This window comes from Trichechus manatus, unplaced genomic scaffold (genome assembly GCF_000243295.1).
Source record: "Trichechus manatus latirostris isolate Lorelei unplaced genomic scaffold, TriManLat1.0 scaffold00040, whole genome shotgun sequence".
Taxonomy (NCBI): domain Eukaryota; kingdom Metazoa; phylum Chordata; class Mammalia; order Sirenia; family Trichechidae; genus Trichechus; species Trichechus manatus.
The window spans coordinates 18,847,972-18,867,041 of record NW_004443976.1 but is presented as its reverse complement, the minus strand read 5'-3'; the positions used below and the strand labels follow the sequence as shown (position 1 = coordinate 18,867,041).

Below are 19,070 nucleotides of genomic sequence, written 5' to 3'. Positions count from 1 at the left end.
TTGAGTTTGGAATTTATCCAGAGGACAGTGAAGAGCTAGCAAAGAATTTTAAGCCTAGTATAAAGTGATCAGATGTGTGCTTTGGAGAGTTTACTCTGACTGCAGGGTGGATGATGTTTTGGCAAGACTGGAGGCACAAAGAGACTGTTATCCAAGCTAGGGATGAGGTTGGCCTTATCACCTGAAAACACAAGTACATATTTTTAGGTACTTTGATTAAAGAATATTTTGATAGCACAAATTGTTTAAAAATCCAAACAGAACATCTCACACGTGTGGGCTTTAGTGAGCGAATGTAAGATCAAAATTTCTCTGGCTAGTTTTTTAAAATTAAGAGATTCGCTGATATTAAATGGCTTAAACTTCACTGACATTTTAATTTCTGTTCTATGATTTATGAAAGTTTGAATCTTTCTGGGGAAAAAAATGTTTAAAGCCTATTTGAAAATCACTAGAAGAAAATTTTGAATGCCAATGAAATTTTAGGTGAATTGATGTAAAGAAGGTGGAGTTTTGCCTCATTGTCTTGCTCTCATTGGATGCAGTAACACTTTGGTGATGTTGTTGTTTGCCGTAGGGTATCACACTCGCTTCTAGCCAGGCCGTCAGCAATGCCAGGAACGTGGAGTGGCCACTCAGTGAAGTTGCAGAAGGTGTTTTTGAAACCGAGGCCCCAGGAGGATATAAGTTCTATTTGCAGAATCGAGATCTCCCTCAGTCAGGTAATTATACTGGGACTAGTACAAGCTCTGTCTAAAGGCATTCTTGATGGAAGAACAGAGGGAGCTAGATTTTTTTCTCCTGTAGAGTCTTTTTGTATTGAAATGACATGTCTTTCCCATGCCAGTGTTTTTATCTGTTCTCTGAGAAATGATATTCTCATCTTGGAACTTTGCTGCATAACACAGGGCATCTAGACAGTTCTGCTGGTAATGTATCTATTTAGGGTACTTTCAACTATAAATCACGGAAAACCCAACTCAACTAGTTTAAACAGTAAGAAAATTTATTAGCTCACAGATCAGGAATTCTCTGGTAGTGAAGGTTTCAAGGTTAGTTGACTCCTCAGTGTCCTTAAGAGCCCTTATTTTCTGTCTGTCTACATTCCTAGAGCTAGTTCCTTGTGGTTGTAGGAGGACTGCCAGCAGCAGTTAGCGCTATGTGCTCTCACATTCACATCTGGTAGGAGAGAGAGAGACTGACTTTGTGTTGTCTCTTTTTAAAAGCGAGCACAACTTTCCTAGAATCTGCTACCAGACTTCCAGGTGAGATTTGATTCACTTTCCTGCTTCTGAACCAATCCCTGGTTAAGAGAACTCGGATTCTCCTTAGACCAGGCAGTCACACCCCTGGAGCTGAGGTCAGTTTCCCAAACGACAGTGCTGGTACTCAGTGAGTGAGAGATGGAGTGGAAGTCAGGAGGCCCCACTGGCTGCCACAGGTGACAGGAAACTTGGCATTGCATGTTTTATTTACTGCAGAGTCATCCTCATCATAGGTGTATTTCATTCCTGCAAATTCTACTGCCAGCCCTGCCAAAACAAAAACAAAAGCAAAAAGAAAAGACAAAAATACTGGTGAATAGCAAGGGCAATTCTGCCTGCTGTCTTCCTCAGTGCACATATGCCCCTGAGTGGATCCGCAATGGGAGATGCATATTCTCTTTCCTTCACTGGTTGGCCTCAGGCCCCAAATGTTCCTCATGCTGAGTCTGACTTATTGCTACATCTTTTTCATCTGATGCTCAGCAAAATAAACAGCAGTCCATTCCAGAGTGGGAGCTATGTGGGACTTACTGAGAGGTGGTATTTCTGTAGTTTGCCAGCGATTTAAGGGATTTTTATGGTTATTTTTGTTGATAGCTAATCGTTGCTTTACATATTGACTTTAAGACTTAACTCCTACACCTAAGTCCACTGTATTTTTTTTTCCCCTAGTTTTAATACTTAAAATAGGAGGAGGGGATGGGAGTTACTGCTTAAGGGGTACTACTGAGTTTTTGTTTGGGGTGTGAAAAACTTTTGGAAACAGATGATGGTGATGGTTGCAAAACATGGTGAATGGAATTAATGTCATTGAATTGTACACTTAAAAATGGCAAATTTTTTGTTATATATATTTTACCACAGTAAATTTTTTTAAAAATACTTAAAACAATCTTGTGTAAGAGTGTTATCCTTTGGAATGACAGTACCCTTTGGGCACTAATCTCTTAATAATAATCTAGGCAAGTCTGTCATTCTAGCTGGCATCTATTCTTCCTTTGAATCCTTCGCTCCGGTGTTGTTTTTGAAAGAAATGGGGAAAACTAAACTTGAGGCTGCCAGACGGAGGCACCTGTGAGGGATACCTCGCCTCAGTCATGGCACTGCTGTTCCAGCCAACAGACCAAGGCGGTGAAAACTTAAAAAACAAATAGAATGAATTTATCAAATTGTCAGATGTAAACTTGGATCAGGTCTTCAGAAAGTCCCTTTACAATATAAAAAGTTTCCGAGAATGTTAAATGTTTTTAATATAACTTTTATTCTTTTTGGAGCCCTGGTGGCACAGTGGTTGAGAGCTCAGCTTCTCACCAAAAGGTTGGCAGTTTGAATCTACTGGCCTTGGAAACCCTATGGGGCAGTTCTGCTCTGTCCTATAGGGTTGCTATGAGTCAGAATCACCAGTTGTTCTAGTGTCATTTATTGAATAATGTGCCCTTTCCTACTGGTTTAAAGTCCCCTTCTTGTCATAAACTAAATTCTTACATATACTTGAGTGTATTTTTGGACTTTCTATTCTACCTCATTGAACTATCTTGTCTACTCCTGCTGTCTTATTACCCTACAGATCCTGTATTAAAAGTAACTCTAGCAGTGTCTGATCTTCAGAAGTCCTTGAACTACTGGTCTAATCTACTGGGAATGAAAATTTATGAAAAAGATGAACAGAAGCAAAGGGCTTTGCTGGGCTATGCTGACAACCAAGTGAGCGATCTCATAGAGAAATAACCTGTTAATTTTGAGTTTGACAAGGATCCCTGCTGGTACAGTGGTTAAGCGCTCAGCTGCCAACTGAAGGGTGGGTGGTTCTAAGCCACCAGCCAGCCGCTCCTTGGGAGAAAGGTGTGGCAGCCTGCTTCTGTAAAGATGTATAGCCTTGGAAACCCTATGGCACAGTTCTACTCTGTCCTACAGGGTCACTAGGAGTTGGAATTGACTAAGTGGCATTGGGTTTTGAGTTTGACTTATAAGTAAGGTTAATATGAAAGTTGTTCCCATAGTTTCTTCACAGTGACTCCATATTTATACAGATAAACAGAAAGAAGAAAATAAAAATTTCTGATAACCTCACCACCCAGATATTACCATTATTTATATTTGGGAATATATCCTTTCAGAAGTTGAATTGCTGAGTCAGATTCAGACAAAATTTAATGCTGTAGTGATGACTTCATCTTTTTTTGAAAAAAATAACCTAGCATTTGAGCATAATTTAGTCTTTGCACTTTGACCCAGCAGTTCTGCTCGTAGAAATTTATTCTATGGATGTACACAAAGAAGTGTGTATAAAGGTTATCTGTTGCAGCATCATTTGTAATAACAAAGTATTAGAAACAACCTAAATATCGTGTGGATTAGAGAAGTAGAAAAATAATTTATGGTTCATTCATAGAATGGACTATTACGCTGGTGTCAGAAAGAATGAGGCAAGTCCTTATGCACCGATATGGTAATATTAAGTGGAGAAAAAGGACAGAATAATGTGTAGATGATGCTTCGTGTGTGTCTGTGTGTTTGAGAGAGAGAGAGAGAATATAAATGTGTCTGGAAGGATACACAAGCTGTTAACTGGTTGCCTCTGGGGTGCGAGTAGGAGGGAGATTTAGTGCTTACTTTACTCCTTTAGTACTGCTTGTATTCTTTTACCACATGCATGTATAACCTGTCCCAAAATATAAAGTAAAAAAATAAGCACACTTTCTTATTTCTTTTCAGTGTAAGCTGGAGCTACAGGGTATCAAGGGTACAGTTGATCATGCAGCAGCTTTTGGAAGAATTGCCTTTTCTTGCCCGAAAAAAGAGGTAATGTTTGGCACCAGATCTTTTGTTTAAGTTCTGTGACTAGCTAGTTCACCCCAGCTCAGAGCCTTGGCCCCCCGCTTCTTCAGGTTCATTCTGATTGTGACTTTGGTATCAAGTTCAGTGGTTGTCCCAAGAGTCACTGAGATAATAAAATCAAACAAGTGGCGCCTTGGTTCTTTCTGTTGAGCTCATACTCCTTCAGGGCTAATGAGGACCATGCCTAACGCTTAGTCACTTTGCTTTTTTGTTTTCCTCAAGTTGCCAGACATAGAAGACTTGATGAAGAGGGAGAACCAGAAGATTCTGACGCCCCTGGTCAGCTTGGATACCCCAGGAAAAGCAACAGTACAAGTGGTCATTCTGGCTGACCCTGTAAGGATTACTCCTGAAGGGTACAGGCTGCCCTGGGAGTTCCTTTCTGAGGTGTCTTTTGCCAAATTTCTTTTCTCTGTTGGTATAGGATGGACATGAAATTTGCTTTGTGGGGGATGAAGCATTTCGAGAACTTTCCAAGATGGATCCAGAGGGAAGCAAATTGTTGGATGAGGTAAGTCTCATTGCCAAATTTACACCAGGAAAGGGCCAAAGCATAGACTCTAGGTTCTCATTGTCAGATCCATGTGCTTTTGCTGTTGGGGTGACTTTTGAGCCAGTGACCTATGTCTCCATTGCCACCTATATGATCCCTTATCTGGGCTCAGCATTTGTGCCTTCCCACTACATCAGGCTGCACTGGGGAACCACTGCCCCATATATACCATTATTCTGCCCAGTGAATGGAAGTGCCTGGATGCCATCCCCCTCACTTCCTTAGCTCCTTCGGTTATCTCTTTTCCATTCTGCAGCATCACTCTCTCCCTTTCTAGTGAGTTGTTCTCATCAGCATACAAACAAGCTCCCAATATCTCCTCATCTTTTAAAAACCTGTTACTGACTTCACGTCCCTTTTCCATTCACCTTTATAGCCAGATTTCTCAAAAAAAAAAAACCTGTCTTCGCACCTCTGTTTCTACTTCTTGCCTCCCCTTTACGTTTCATCCTTTTCTACTGGCTCCTACCACTCAGTGCAATGGCTCTTGTAAAGTCATGAGTGACATCTCTCTTGCCAAATCCAGTGACTACTTTTCTATTTTCCTCAAACTGAATCTTTTAGCAGCTCTCAAAGCAATTATTATTGTTATCTCCCCAGCTTCTAGCACATATGTAGCATGTAGTAAGCATTCAGTGAATTATTCGTTGAATAATTAAAGGAATGAGTCAATCAGTGAAGCAGTATATCTGTTAACCAATCGTTCAAGCCAGAATCCTCAGAGCCAGTTTTTTGTTTTTGTTTTTTTTTAACATTTAATATACTTCTAAATTTTAGAATAGTTTTAAAGTTACAGAGCCAGTTTCTCCTCACCCTTAAATTCTATTAGCTTTTAGCCACCAAGAGCTGTAACCTCTCCCTCTGAGGTCTTTTGTCTACTTTCCTTTAGAAAAGACCCTCATTATCAACTGTGATACTGCAGCAAAGCATCCTGCTGCTTTCCAGTCAGCCCCTCTCCCTGCTGCCAGCATTAGTTTTCCAGAGCGTAAATCTCGTAATTTTCAAAACTGTTTAATCCTTTGATAGCTCTGTACTGCCTCCAAGATATGTTCCAAACTCTTTGACAGAGCAGCGTTAAGTGTCTGTTCCTTCCCTCCTCTCCAGTCTTCTGTGCTGCCTCTCCTATTTAACTCAGGCCCCATTTTGTAGTAGAAACAGTGAGGTGTTTATATTAACTGAGCTATATCTTCCTGCCTCCACCCAAAGTTTTTTTTTTTTTCTCCCCTCTTCTGCATCTTGTCTTTCAAAATTCAGGAACTTTTCTTGGATTCTCCAAACCAGAGTTAGTTCTTTTCATGGCTCCTAAAAGACAGAAACTTTGCATCTTGGTGGGGGTTTTTTAGTGTATCTTTAATTTTTAAATACTTCTTATTTTCATCAAAATAAAAAAATCAGATAGTACTAAGATTTTATACAAATGAAATACAACATTGTCTTGCTCTGTCTCTGAGTCTCACTGCCAGAGGCAACCATTTTCATCTGTCTCTTCTGGTATTTACTTCACTGTTTTCTAGATAAAATATACATGTATTGCCATTATCTCATTTTCAATTGCAGACATTGTTGACTTCGTGCAGAAAGTAGATAAGTGTTCTGACACTAGTTCTCCAACCCAGTCACTTGCTCCTTTCCTTTCAGTCAGATGTCATTTTGTTCCTGGCTCTAGTTTAGCACATGCCAAAGATGCACACACATACACACTCACACAAAATAGTAGTTTCCACATCTGAGTCCTCAGCTACTCTATATACTTCTCAAAGCTTCAGACTACATCTCTGCTGCACGCCTGCACCCACCATAGTAGCTAGCTCATAGCAGAAACTTTGTCTTTTTTTTTTTTAAGTATATCTGTACTGGCTTTTTGACTGAACAAATGAATGGCTATCCTTACCAAACAGCTGTTTAGCATATGCTTGGTTGTATTGGACAGAAAGTTTTAAGACACTTAGGTTCCAAGCCTAGGCCCTCTGCAAGCCCCTCTCCATGGACTCAACCCTATGGGATAATAGGATAACAGGACTCTTGTGGGAACCTAAACATTATTATTAACAAGGCTTCCTTTTTAATTAAGGGGTCTAAAACTAACCAAACAGTAGTGGAGTGGGGTGAGAGGAGGCTCAAGAGCTAAAAGGTCAAATAGCTTTTCATATTTGGTGTCATCAGACTTAGTCTTCAGGAGTACTGAAGATTCTTGAGAGCCTACCAAGATGCTAAGTGGCACCACTTTCTGTTCTACCAAAAACCCCAAAGCCTGGCATGCTCAGCCCTTGCTGCAGTCAATCAGAGCAGCTTAACTCTTTAAATGTTCATTTCTTCTTTGTGAACAATGCTATCAGGTATAAAGTGGGCTATTTTGTTTCACAGACTTCAAATGAATGTGTATTCCAATTCTCTTTCAATAGGCAATGGCAGCAGATAAAAGTGATGAATGGTTTGCTGAACAAAATAAACCAAAGGCTTCAGGTTAATAGAAGACCTCGTTTGGAACGAGCATTTGTGACTCCTGTCCGGCACCTGTGAGCCTGATGTGTCCGTTCATAATAAATGCCCTACAACTTGGTTGTTTCCTGTACAGGCAAGGAGGCCAGTGTGATTAAGATTTGTGATTTCCCATCTTTGAGAGCTCTAATACATTACAGATATGAAATCCTGTTATTATTGTTCCAAATAGAGGTGAACTCTTGCTGTGATCTACTGTGTCACTGGAATGACACATTCTGTGTGTAACTGTATTAATAAATTATTTTACTGAGATGGGACAGCTATATGGGACATTACCCTTGGTTGAGGATAGAGGAAATTTTGATGAGTTGTGAATCATGTAAAATTTGTGAAAGCGCAACTATTCAAATAAATTCAAAGTAATTGTTTGTGACAGTAATATTCCCTGCACCTGATGAAGAATCATTAATCTTATGCCATTCCAGTGTCTTACTCTGTCAGATCTTTACATTTAAACAATGTTAATGTTCCTTGGACCAAAAGATTTGGTTACTTGACACCCTCATTATCATCCTTGCTATTTTAAATTCTGAGGAAACAGAGAAAACAGACAGGAAGAGTTAATGTGCTGAGTGTTGCCACATTCTGGCTTCGTGTTAGTTTCTTTTAATGTTTTCTTGTAGTTTTCTCTTTGGTTCTTTAGAACAAGTGGATTTTAATCACTGAAAACAGAATTATATTGGTTATATCCATTATTTTTTTGTGTGTATGTGTGCTTCTAATATCAAGCTGTTACACCAGTCTTTGAGACTTTGGGACTCATTATTTACAGTGGTGACAGTTTCAAAATTTTAGGGAAAAAAACTGAAGATAATTGACCCAGAGGATACGAGCTTCAGAATAACATACATAAAATTACTTGTAAGTCATAGCTTCAGCAGTTCTCCCTTGCTGGCGGGGTATCGCATGGAAATTTCTGGGTGAGTTTCAGCTCACCTTGTTATTAGGGTACTCTTACCTTCACCGAGAGAAAAGAATCTTCATCCAGCCCCACAACACTTCTCATTCAACTTTAATTTAAATTCTCTATCTTGGGGAAGCAATCACGAGTTTCAGAGGAAACCAAACCAAGTTATGTATGCTCCTTCTCTAGGTGATTAGTTCACTTTCTGTATACACGGGCAAATTATTTTATATGGATTTTGAATAATCAGATAAACTTCTTGGTGTGCCTTTATACTATGATTTGTGAATTCTCAGATTTTTCTATTGGAGTAAGTAATTCTTGACGTTTATTGCTAGTAATACTGTCCTTGTGGGGTGGGGAGGATAAAACAAATGTTTCCAATGTACTAGGATATTGTGTGATATGGACTTGTAAGTTTGTTAAAATAAGTGGTTTACATAAGTACTGAATGACTAACACATACTAAATTTTTCTTTATCTGACTATTTTGTATTTTAACACACCAAAAATTTTTTTCTCTTAAATATACAGCCACACATGATAGAGGGCATCATGCGTGGTAGAAGTTAATGCTGTTGTCCACTTGGCACGTTTTGGGCTTATGATATCAGCCTCCTTTTATTTAGCTCATTGCCTACCTTTTCTTCCTTTGTTGCAATCTTAATATTTTATTCTTCCTAAAACCATTTAGTGTACAGCTTTGGACTTTTATCAAAGAATGCAGAAGTTTTGACTTCTGCACAGTTCAGCTACTATGAAAGGAATTTTAAAGCAAAAGTTATAATTACTTTCCCACTACTGGGGATGGTATAATCAATTAGAAAAGGTTCTAAGAAGATGGTTTTGCCCAGGCTAGTGTTCTAAACTGATGAAGTTGGAATGCTCTTTAGTTTCTCTAGAGTTAGGTTTTCAGAGTAATGATTTTGTTGTTTTAATTGAGAGGTTTTGAAGTCCTAGTATATTAAGTGTAAGTTCAAACGTGTCTTGAGTTGAAATCCAGAGATATGGAATGGCCATGTTCCAAGAGTTCTTGGGTAGCCTGGAGAGTTAGCTGTCTGAAGCCCAAGTCTGCCTGACAGCTTGGTGGAAGTGGCCAAGCCTATGGACATTCAGTGCTCCTTTATGTGACACTTTCTACCCATCTCACCTGTCACACAATGCCATTGTGGTTTAGCAGCCAGAGTTTTCAGGAGGGATCCAACTTGTCCACTGAAAGTGATGATAAGAGTTAGTGGGAAGTTTCCTCATTTGGTCTAAGATTTCTTAACCATTACCCTGTGAGAAATAAACAGGAAATTTACTCTGACTTCAGTGACCAGTAAAGAAGTATCCTTACCTCAGATCTCATTAGATAATAGAGTCACATTGAAAAGTCTTGCTCCATCCCGTCCCCATTGATCCCATTTCCCCAGCTCCCCTCCCCCAGGTAATCGCTTGTTAAGCAAATATAAAAATATATTCTAATTTCCCCACACACACAAAATCTAGCACACTATATACACTATACCTTGCCTTTTTTTTTTTTAAGTTATATATCCTAAGAGATCTTGCCTCTCACTATATAGAAAATTTCTATGAAAATCGACATGTCATATTTTACTAATGGAAGCTTGGGATGTTTCTAATCTTGTTATTCCAAACAAAACTACAGTGAATAATTATAGACCTCTTTTCCTTACATCTCATTGTGCTTTTCACATTAAAATTGTATATTTTTCAAAATTGCTTTCTCACACACGCAATCTTAGAATAGAGGCCACTGCTTTTCCTTCTAGATTCAAATAGTCAACTCATTCATTTCTTGCCTTCATCATCTGTGGGACTGAGACATCCTAGAATTATTTTCAGCGACTTCCCGTTTGTGATAACTATGTAATTATCCTGAGTGGTTGATCTGGTGGATATCAGAACCCCATTTCAGTATGACTGAGTGAATACATCACAACGTGGTGGGTGCCAGCCAGAGGAAAGGTGATATGAGCTGCTTGGAAAAGGGAAGCGAGGGGAACTAATCCATACTGATTTTTAGGCGTTCCTTTTTTTTGACAAAATTTTTATTGTTTTTAAAGGTGGAGAGGAGGGTATGTGAAGGACAGTTTCCTAAAATGAGGAGGATGGTTAGGTTTTTTTGTTTTTAGGCATTCGTTTTTATAGGGTTATGGGATAAACCACAAATGCTTTCTGTAGGCCTAGTTATGGCAATTTTTTATCAGGTTTCATAATGATTTACAGAATGGTATGGCTACAACTAGAGCTCCTAAAATTGACACCATATTTTGTAGTAAGATGCTTATTATTATTAATTCTTAATTTGAAGCCTGGCCCTAAAACCATCAAATTGTGTCTCTAATCCCCAGAGAACAGTATGGCGGTTCTGCAGCATGGCTCTTGCCCGTTTACAGGCTGTAAGGAATACTTCTATAGCCACTGTGGACTCCTGGGTGTACTTCATTCTTAAAGGAGTTTACTTGTCTATAGCAACTTCCTGCAAATATATGGACAGAAGATCTCGAAGATACCTGGTGACATCTGGTTTTCTTTGTTGTCTGAAGTCTTTATCGTTGTTGCTTCTATTATTTAATGTTTCTCGGGAACTGGGGCTCACCTAATGTCATGATGTATAAAAACAGTCTTTGAGGAAAAAGAACTGGGAAATCCCATGCCACAGCAGACCTGTTTCTTCGAAATGTCTTTAATAATACCATTTAGTGCTCCATATCCCAGCCACCAGATACAACCGTTTGTGCACTGATGCCTCCATGATAATCAACAATAGAGGGTAGGAAGTGAGGTCAGGCATTTTGACCCTTGCATAGCAGTATGAGGCGTGTCTTGTGTCCTAAAACAAAGTCCACTTACACACGTTACTGTGTGCCGGCGAGTTGACTCCAATTCATAGCGACCCTTTGGGACAGAGTAGAACTGCCCCATAGGGTTTCCAAGGCTGTAATTGTTACAGAATCAGACTGCCACACCCTACTCCTGTAGAGAAACCACCGACCTTTTGGTTAGCAGTCGAGCGCTTAAACCACTGTGCCACTAGGGTTCCTACTTATTTATACATATCTATGTTGTCCCACAAACATCCCCAAGCAGAAACCAGGGTTAGGGAGTAGTCCCAAGAAAATTTAGGTTCCTAGGTTTTAGATGAGGCTTTCAGAGGTTGGTATTTTGAAACCACCTGCTCTAGTGTTTCTCAGCCGCTGTGCTGTGATGCATCAATTACTTCACCACATTGTCACAAACAGTTTGACTTCCCTCAAAATACTAACTTGACTGGGTCTATGTTCCAGTGGGGGCTTTGGGTAGTAAGAGCTTGACTCTAGGTTTTTGGAAGACAGCCGCTTTCCCTTCCGTACTGTTGAGTTAGTAATGAATCAACAACCCATGAGAGAAAGGACCGCGGAATCCCTGGGGAATGGCTTCACTGACCTCAAATCTTGGGCATTTTCATAGTACTGCTCTCCCCCTCACCCCTCTACTCCTGCCAAATATCTACATATGCTCTGGCAATAGGATGTAATTTTACCTAGAGCAGAGATGCTTTGTATAAATTTTGGACACTTTTCCAGGACTTTCACAGTCACTTTGAGTTTCTCTCTTTCCCAACTGGAGACAATCACTCTTGTGCAGTTTAAGTGATTTATTGATGTCAAATTGGTACCACTTCAGGACATTTCAGCCATCAAGGTCTTTCCAGGTCCTAAGAAGCCCTTTGCCTACCAGAGGGGTCATGCTACTTCCTTCTGTCCGCCAGTCTGTCCTCCCTAACCAGCCTCCTTTTTCTTTAACTCTTCCACTTTGGAAATATAGATCCTCATGGCGTCCAACTTGGTCATCCCTTTGTTCTCGTTCCACGCCTCCCATTTGGCTTTTGCTTTCACATCTGTAGCGGGTGGGGCAGGGATGTTGCAGTCGCCCTGGGTGGCCTGTTTGTAGAAGCTGTACACCAACAGTTTCTCTTGATCACTCACAGGACCTTTCAGCTCTTTGACAGCAGCGCAAGCCAGCTCAAACTCCACTTGGCCCATTGGTGTAGCTGAGGCCGGGCGCTTCTGTGCTTTTCTAGGTGGTATCCGGTGCTAGGAGATTCAGAGGGTGGAGAGTTAGAAACCCTTATTGATGATGAAGAAGAAGAGAAAGGGGAAGATGGAGCCGGGGTAGTGTGTGGGGAGAGCACAGGATATTTCCGTGTGTTTTCTCCGTGGAAAGTCAAACGTGTGTTTTTATAAAGTACAGATTGCAAACTGGCGGCACATAGGGTTGGATCTGTCACCCATTTGTTTCTTTTTGTTTTGTTTTGGCTCGCAGTCATTTTCTGGGGAGGACTACGCTTCCAATTTTTCAAAGGCATCCGGACCTAGAATTGAGGTCGGCTGTCCTAGGGCGGCAGTGTGGGATAAGAAGCGCCGGGGGCTTTTGTGTGTTTGTGAGACAGGGAGACCTGCTGTGGCGCAGGAAGCCCCTCATTGTATTGTGTGTTTATGCACGTTGGTGGGCAGCCTGGGGAGGGGCATCCAGTTTGAGTGGAACTGTGGGTGGGGGTGAATGTGGGGCCAGAGAGGGGGCCAATGAGTAGGCCGACTGGTATTCGGGTAGCCCAGCTGGGCAGGATACTGGACAGATGGGTGGCTGAGAAAAGCCTGGAAAGCGAGCGCGCCCGGGGTTGGGACCCGGGCCGGGGCGGGGCACGCAGCCGTGGGAGGAAGGCGTAGGTACCTGCTCGTGGGCCGGTGGGAGACCTCTGGCCGTTAGGGGGCGCCGCGGGCTAGTTGGTGGGAGCCGCGCGTGCGCACTGAACGGCGGCAAGGTGCGGTGATGCGGACTGGAGCGGGAGCTGAGACTGTGGGCGGGGACTGAGGCGCGGCCCATTGTACCGCCCTCCTGCCCCGCCCATTGTGGCGTGGCGCCTGCGCCGCACTCGCGGCCGTTGAGGGGGAGGGACGGCCCCGCGCCGCCGCCAGCGCTGCCGCCATGGACCTAGGTGGGTGTCGCAGCCCCAGAGTCCCGGGCCCGCCCGGACCACGTCCTGCAACGGGGAACTAGGGCGGTGCTGCTCGGCCCTCCCACTCCCGCTGCGCACGCTCGTGCGGCCCCCGGCCAGAAAACACCTCCGGATTGGGAAGAGGTCTTGGAGGGCGGGGGGGGGCCTTGGAAACCCAGGATGGGTTTAGCCCCGGCCTGGCTGCTGCTTGACACGTCTCTTGCCCTATCTGGGCTCGTTTCCAAGTGAAAAGCCAGGCGGATATGAAGTTAGATTTTCTGAAAGTGGAAAGGGTTAGTGCACGTGGTTTGGAAAATACGGGCTCGGAGGCCTCGGGGAACTCAGGGATGCCTTGACTGGCGCATTTATTGAACTAAGTTCTTGGGCAAGTTTCTTAACCCTCATCAGGTTTCCTCATGGATAAAATGGAGGTGATGATAATGTATCTACGCCAGAGTGTTTGAGAGTTTTGACACGTGTATACAGACAGTGTCGGGTACAGCGCCTTCCGCCCAGCAAGTGTTCATCAGATTTGTGGTGGTTGTGGGAGGGCTTGCAGCTGAGGTGGTACCTTTGAACCTGCATGCATCTTGATTAAGAGTCTTCTTAGGCATGGTTGGAAAAAGGTAGACGGAAGTAGATATAAATTGCTCGCCTCTTCTCAAGTCTCCCACCCTGCAGGATATGCTCTAAGGGGACAGTACTGTAGTAAGCTGTAGAAAAACTTTCTGGGCCCTGTTCCAGTCAGCCCTCCAGTGGTAGAATGGCAGAGCTTGAAGAGTTTGGAGCCCTGCAGCTGTGGTGGTTTCTGTCCCAGTCCCACCACTTTGCAGTTGTGACACCCTGGGTATATTAAGTGTTCCTGGGCCTTGGTGTTCCCATGTCTAAAACAGGAATAATCATCTTCAAAAAGCTGTTTGGAAGATTAAAAGATCTATGTGTATTGCCTAGCACAGTGCCTGGCACAATGTAAGCAGTTGATAACATAAAGGGTGCGCACTCCGAAGTACCAGCTGACCATTTGTGATAAAGCGTTTGGAAGTTACCCAGCTATTTACTGTTCTGGGGCTTACTCAGGTAGCCCACGTACATACTACTGACTCTGGCAGGCAAGTGTGTGGGAGCCAAAAATCAGCAGTAAGTAAATTTACAGAGCAATAAAATTAAATTTACAGAATCATAGGGACCATATTTTGCGACCCTGGGGGAGCATCCTGAGCCTTGGTTTCAGGGCTCCCCTCTGGGCAGGCAGCTACCAGAGTCACATTACAGCGCTGACTTTCCTCCTGAGCTTTAGGCCTGCGTTTCCCATTGCTGGAGGACACCTCTGTCTTAACGGTTTACCTCGCACTTCAAATAACCAAAACGGAACTTGTCTTCTCCTCTGTGGCCTGTTTCTAATGGTGCTCATTGGCCTTCCAGTTCCCAGGCTGGTCATTTTTTATTCTTCAGCTAAGTCTCACTCCAGCTCTGCAGTGGCTATTGTAACCATCTCTTCCTCTCCCCCTCTCACTGATCTCAGCTAAAACCCTTATCCTCTCTAACCCTGATAGTGACAGGCAGCCTAAGTGCTGTCTCTCCCTCTAACTTCTGCTTATTATTTTGAAACATTTTCACCACTTTATTTGGCCTCTTTCCATGCAGGACTTGTGAACATCTGTGAAGAAATGACTATTCTACATGGGGGCTTCTTGCTGGCTGAGCAGCTGTTCCGCCCCAAAGCACTGGCAGAATTGACCAAGTCCGACTGGGAACATGTTGGGCAGCCCATTGTGGAGGCCTTGAAGGAGATCTCGACCACAGCATGCTCCCAACCCTTTGCCTGGAAGAAGAAAGCTCTAATCATTATCTGGGCCAAAGTTCTTCAGCCCTACCCTGCCACTCCTTCTGACACTGAAACCCGGTGGCAGGAAGATGTGTTTTTCTCAGTAGGCAACATGCTCCCTACCATCAATCATACAATCCTTTTTGAGCTGCTCAAGTCCCTGGAAGCTTCTGGACTCTTTATCCAGCTCCTGATGGCCCTACCCACCACCATCTGCCATGTAGAACTAGAGCGCTTTTTGGAGCACATGACTATTGACACTTCCTCAAAGGATGTGGCCTTCTTCCTAGACATCTGGTGGGAAATGATGAAGCACAAGGGCAATCAGCAGGACCCCCTGCTCTCCCAGTTTAGGACAATGGCCCATAAGTACTTGTCCTCTTCAGATGAGTTCAGCCACCCTCCGAAGAGGTTCAAGTCAGACCCAGATGTGTGTCCTACCATGCCCCTGTTGGCCATGCTGCTCAATGGGCTGAAGCAAATCCAAAATAAAATCCTGTGTCCTGGAATGAAGTGCTGTGCATTAGCCAACTTGGCTGACATGCTGACGGTGTTTGCACTAGTGGAGGATGACCCCCAGGAAGTGTCTGCGACAGTGTATCTGGACAAACTGGCTACCGTGATTTCTGTGTGGAATTCGGACCCCGAGAACCCATACCACCAACAGGCGCTGACAGAGAAGGTAAAGGAGGCAGAGCGGGATGTCAGCCTGAACTCGCTGGCCAGGCTCCCAACTGAGACGCTCTTTGTTGGGTTTGAGTACATGCTTAGCCTGCTGCAGGAGTGGGGAGAGGAGCTGCAGACCATGCTCAACAGCAGCCAGGGGACAAATTATGATAGCTACCGGCTGTGTGACAGTCTCACTTCCTTCAGCCAGAATTTGAAGCTCTACCTGGATGACACCACCTTGTCTAAGGAAGAGAGGCAGGTGGTCTCTGAGTTGGCAGAGTGTGTCAAGGACTTCCTGAGGAAAACAAGCAGGGTGCTGAAGAACAAGGGTTTAGAGAAGGACATCACCGCCTCGATTGCCATGGCCATTATCGAGCAGAAGATGGACCGGCATATGGAAATGTGCTACGTTTTTGCCTCTGAGAAGAAGTGGGCCTTCTCGGATGAGTGGCTCACCTGCCTGGTTAATAACAGGGCTCTCTTCCGAGAGCCGGGCTTGGTGTTAAAGCTGTTGGAAACAGTGATGGAAGTCGGCACATCTGACAGAGTCATTCCTGAGTCTCAGATCAAACAAGTGGTTGACTTGATCCTGGAATGCTATGCAGACCTCTCGCTGCCAGATAAAAATAAAGTCCTCTCAGGAGTCCTGCATTCCTGGGGGCGAAAGGGCCTCTCTGAGAAGTTGCTGGCTTGCTTAGAGGGTTTTCAGGAAGACCTCAATACCACTTTTAACCAGCTCACACAGAGCGCTTCTGAACAGGGCTTGGCTAAAGCAGTGGCTTCTGTGGCGCGGCTGGTGATCCTGCACCCAGAAATCACGGTGAAGAAAATGTGCGGCATGGCTGTTGTCAATCTCGGCACCCATAAGTTCCTGGCTCAGATTCTCAGTGCCTTCCCCGCCCTCCGGTTCACTGAAGAGCAGGGGCCAAACGCACCCACCACATTTGTGGTGTCATGCCTCAAAGAAACTGTCTGGGGAAAGTTCTCAACACCCAAGGAAGAAAAGCAATTTTTGGAGTTCCTGAGCTGCCTGATGAGTCCTGTGAAGCCCCAGGGGATTCCAGTCGCTGCTCTTCTTGAGCCAGATGAGGTGCTAAAGGAATTTGTCCTGCCTTTCTTGATGCTAGATGTTGAAGAGGTTGACCTCAGCCTGAAGATCTTCATCCAGACTCTGGAAGCAAACGCGGGCTTAGAGGAGTACTGGCTCCAGACCTGCTCCCCGTTCCCCCTCATTTTCAGTTTGTGCCAGCTCCTGGATTGCTACAGCAGATACTGGCAGCTCCCCAAGGAACAGCGGTGCCTCTCTTTGGACGGGAAGGATGTGGTGATCCATATCCTGGCACTCCTCTGTGAGATTGTGTTAGCTAATGCAGAGACCTTCTCCCCTGACACCTGGACCAAGTCCTTGTCCTGGCTCCACCGGAAGTTGGAGCAGCTAGACTGGACTGTGGGCCTGAGACTGAAGAATTTCTTTGAGGGCCACTTCAAGTGTGAGGTGCCAGCCACACTTTTCGAGATCTGTAAGCTTTCTGAGGGTGAGTGGACCTCCCAGGCCCACCCAGGGTATGGGCCAGGCACAGGACTTCTGGCCTGGATGGAGTGCTGCTGTATTTCTAGCAGCATCTGTGAGCAGATGCTCTCCCTCTTAGTGGTAGATGTGAGCAATCCAGAGGAGGTCAGACTGTTCAGCAAGGGCTTTCTGGTGGCCCTCGTGCAAGTCATGCCTTGGTGCAGTCCCCAGGAGTGGCAGTACCTTCACCAGCTGACCAGGAGACTGTTGGAGAAACAGCTGCTACATGTCCCGTACAGCCTGGAATATATTCAGTTTGTTCCCCTGCTCAACCTGAAGCCCTTTGCCCAGGAGCTCCAACTCTCCGTACTCTCCCTGAGAGTTTTCCAGTTTCTCTGCAGCCAGAGTTGTCGTAATTGGCTTCCTATAGATGGCTGGAGCCACGTGGTCAAGCTCCTCTGTAGCAGTCTGACCAACCTCCTGGACTCAGTTAGGTTGATACAGTCAGTGAGCCCTTGGACTCAAGGACAAGAACAGGATCTGACCCAGGAAGCCCTGTTTGTTTATACCCAGGTATTCTGTCATGTTCTGCACATCATGGCCATGCTCCACCAAGAGGTGTGTGAACCACTCTATGTTTTGGCCTTGGAAATCCTCACTTGCTATGAAACCCTGAGCAAGGCCAATCCTTCTGTTAGTTCTTTGCTCCAGAAGGTGAATGAGCAGCGCTTCTTAAAGTCCATAGCTGAGAACATTAGCCCGGAGGAACGGCGCCACACCCTGCTGCAGAAGATCAGCAACTTCTGACCTTTGCAGATCAGAAAAAAGCTGGGCCTCGGTCGGGTGGGTCTGTAGGGGCTAGAGCTGAGAAGCACAAACTTTACAATGTGACACTGTAGACAAGATAAAAAGTATATGGCAATAACAGTGTAAAGAAAATAGTTTCTTAGTTATTTGTAACGAATTATAATAAAATTCTCCTCTATTGAGTTCGTCTTGTTTCTCAGTCTTCCTCATTGGCTAGTCTAAGCCTCTGAAGTTGGGCCCAACTTGAGTCTCACCCTACCCATTGCCATCAAGTCGACTCCAACTCATGGTAACCCCATGTGTTACAGAGTAGAACTGCTTCATTGGGTTTTCTTGGCTTTAATCTTTATGGAAGCAGATTGCCAGGCCTTTCTTTTGCAGTGCCACTGGGCGGGTTTGAACCACCCACCTTTGTCAAGCCCAAATCATTTGCACCACCCACGGACCTTTCTCCACCCTAGAATTTGGCATATAAACCTAAAGGTGAAACCACCCAAGTGGGAAAAAAATTACAGGGAATGTGTGTTCTTGTACATTGAGTCCTTCGAGTGTCATTTTAGTATTTTTCCTGTGGTATCTTAGAAAGGGCAGCAACTTGGAAAAGCCCTGGCTCTGCCACCAATTGGCCATGTGGTTTGTGTGCCTGAGAGGCCAACACCATTGTAAAATGAGGATTGGACCAAGAAAAATTGAGCCTTAAGGGGTAGATTAATAACCTCAAGAAAATGAGTGTCTTCTGAATCGAGGATTTCTAACTGCATACCGTCTAACTCCATGGATCCAGAAGGGGCTGTCCTAAAACTAGGTTTGATAAACACAGTTGAAATGTATTTAAAGAATGGGTGTAACTGTTTTCTGCCTAGGGTGGGGCTGTCATGGTTTTGAAGAAAGTGGGAATAGGGAATGATATGTGCAGAAGCCTAAAAATGAATTTAAGGTGTTCAGGGTGTATTACACAACTATGGGAACTGGTTGGCAAGATGTTTAATTTGGAAGACAAGGGAGGGAAAAGGATATGCCCCATTATCTCCTTCATACCTACACCTTCATTTGAAATGGGACGTTGCTCAGGTTCCCTCCCCCACCTAAAGTGGGCTGGCTCTGGCCAACAATTGAGTGTTCACCCTCCCAACTTGTGGGCTCAAATTCTGAGGACCTTCAATGTGATCTTGGAACCATGAACTGAAAACATGTTTGATTAAGGTATGAG

General features: G+C 44.1%; 3 protein-coding genes across 4 annotated transcripts in view; 2 read left to right on the top strand and 1 right to left on the bottom strand.

The window, feature by feature from the left end:
• GLOD4 (glyoxalase domain containing 4) overlaps positions 1-8,631 on the top strand; it is a 31,798-nt gene extending 23,167 nt beyond the window's left edge. Inside the window, exons 4-9 of the mRNA XM_012555513.2 lie at positions 578-722; positions 2,833-2,969; positions 3,981-4,067; positions 4,326-4,439; positions 4,528-4,614; positions 7,059-8,631. Coding sequence (XP_012410967.1) covers positions 578-722; positions 2,833-2,969; positions 3,981-4,067; positions 4,326-4,439; positions 4,528-4,614; positions 7,059-7,124 — 636 coding nt within the window. The 3' untranslated portion in view covers positions 7,125-8,631. The remainder of the gene's footprint in view (positions 1-577; positions 723-2,832; positions 2,970-3,980; positions 4,068-4,325; positions 4,440-4,527; positions 4,615-7,058) is intronic.
• Positions 8,632-11,685: 3,054 nt separating this feature from the next.
• Positions 11,686-12,196, bottom strand: LOC101343690 (diazepam-binding inhibitor-like 5). The gene has a single exon (XM_004376168.2). The coding sequence runs from the start codon at positions 12,094-12,096 to the stop codon at positions 11,833-11,835; it is 264 nt and encodes an 87-aa protein (XP_004376225.1). The 5' UTR covers positions 12,097-12,196; the 3' UTR covers positions 11,686-11,832.
• An 809-nt stretch (positions 12,197-13,005) lies between these two features.
• Positions 13,006-18,848, top strand: GEMIN4 (gem nuclear organelle associated protein 4). 2 transcript variants are annotated; one of them, XM_004376167.3, is made up of 2 exons: positions 13,006-13,049; positions 14,694-18,848. In XM_004376167.3, exons 1-2 carry the CDS (start codon positions 13,040-13,042, stop codon positions 17,858-17,860), a joined length of 3,177 nt encoding a protein of 1,058 aa, XP_004376224.1. In that variant the 5' UTR covers positions 13,006-13,039; the 3' UTR covers positions 17,861-18,848. The 2 variants fall into 2 exon arrangements, with proteins under 2 accessions (XP_004376224.1, XP_023586944.1); XM_023731176.1 differs by lacking the exon at positions 13,006-13,049 and adding an exon at positions 13,992-14,186.
• The last annotated feature ends 222 nt before the right edge of the window (positions 18,849-19,070 follow it).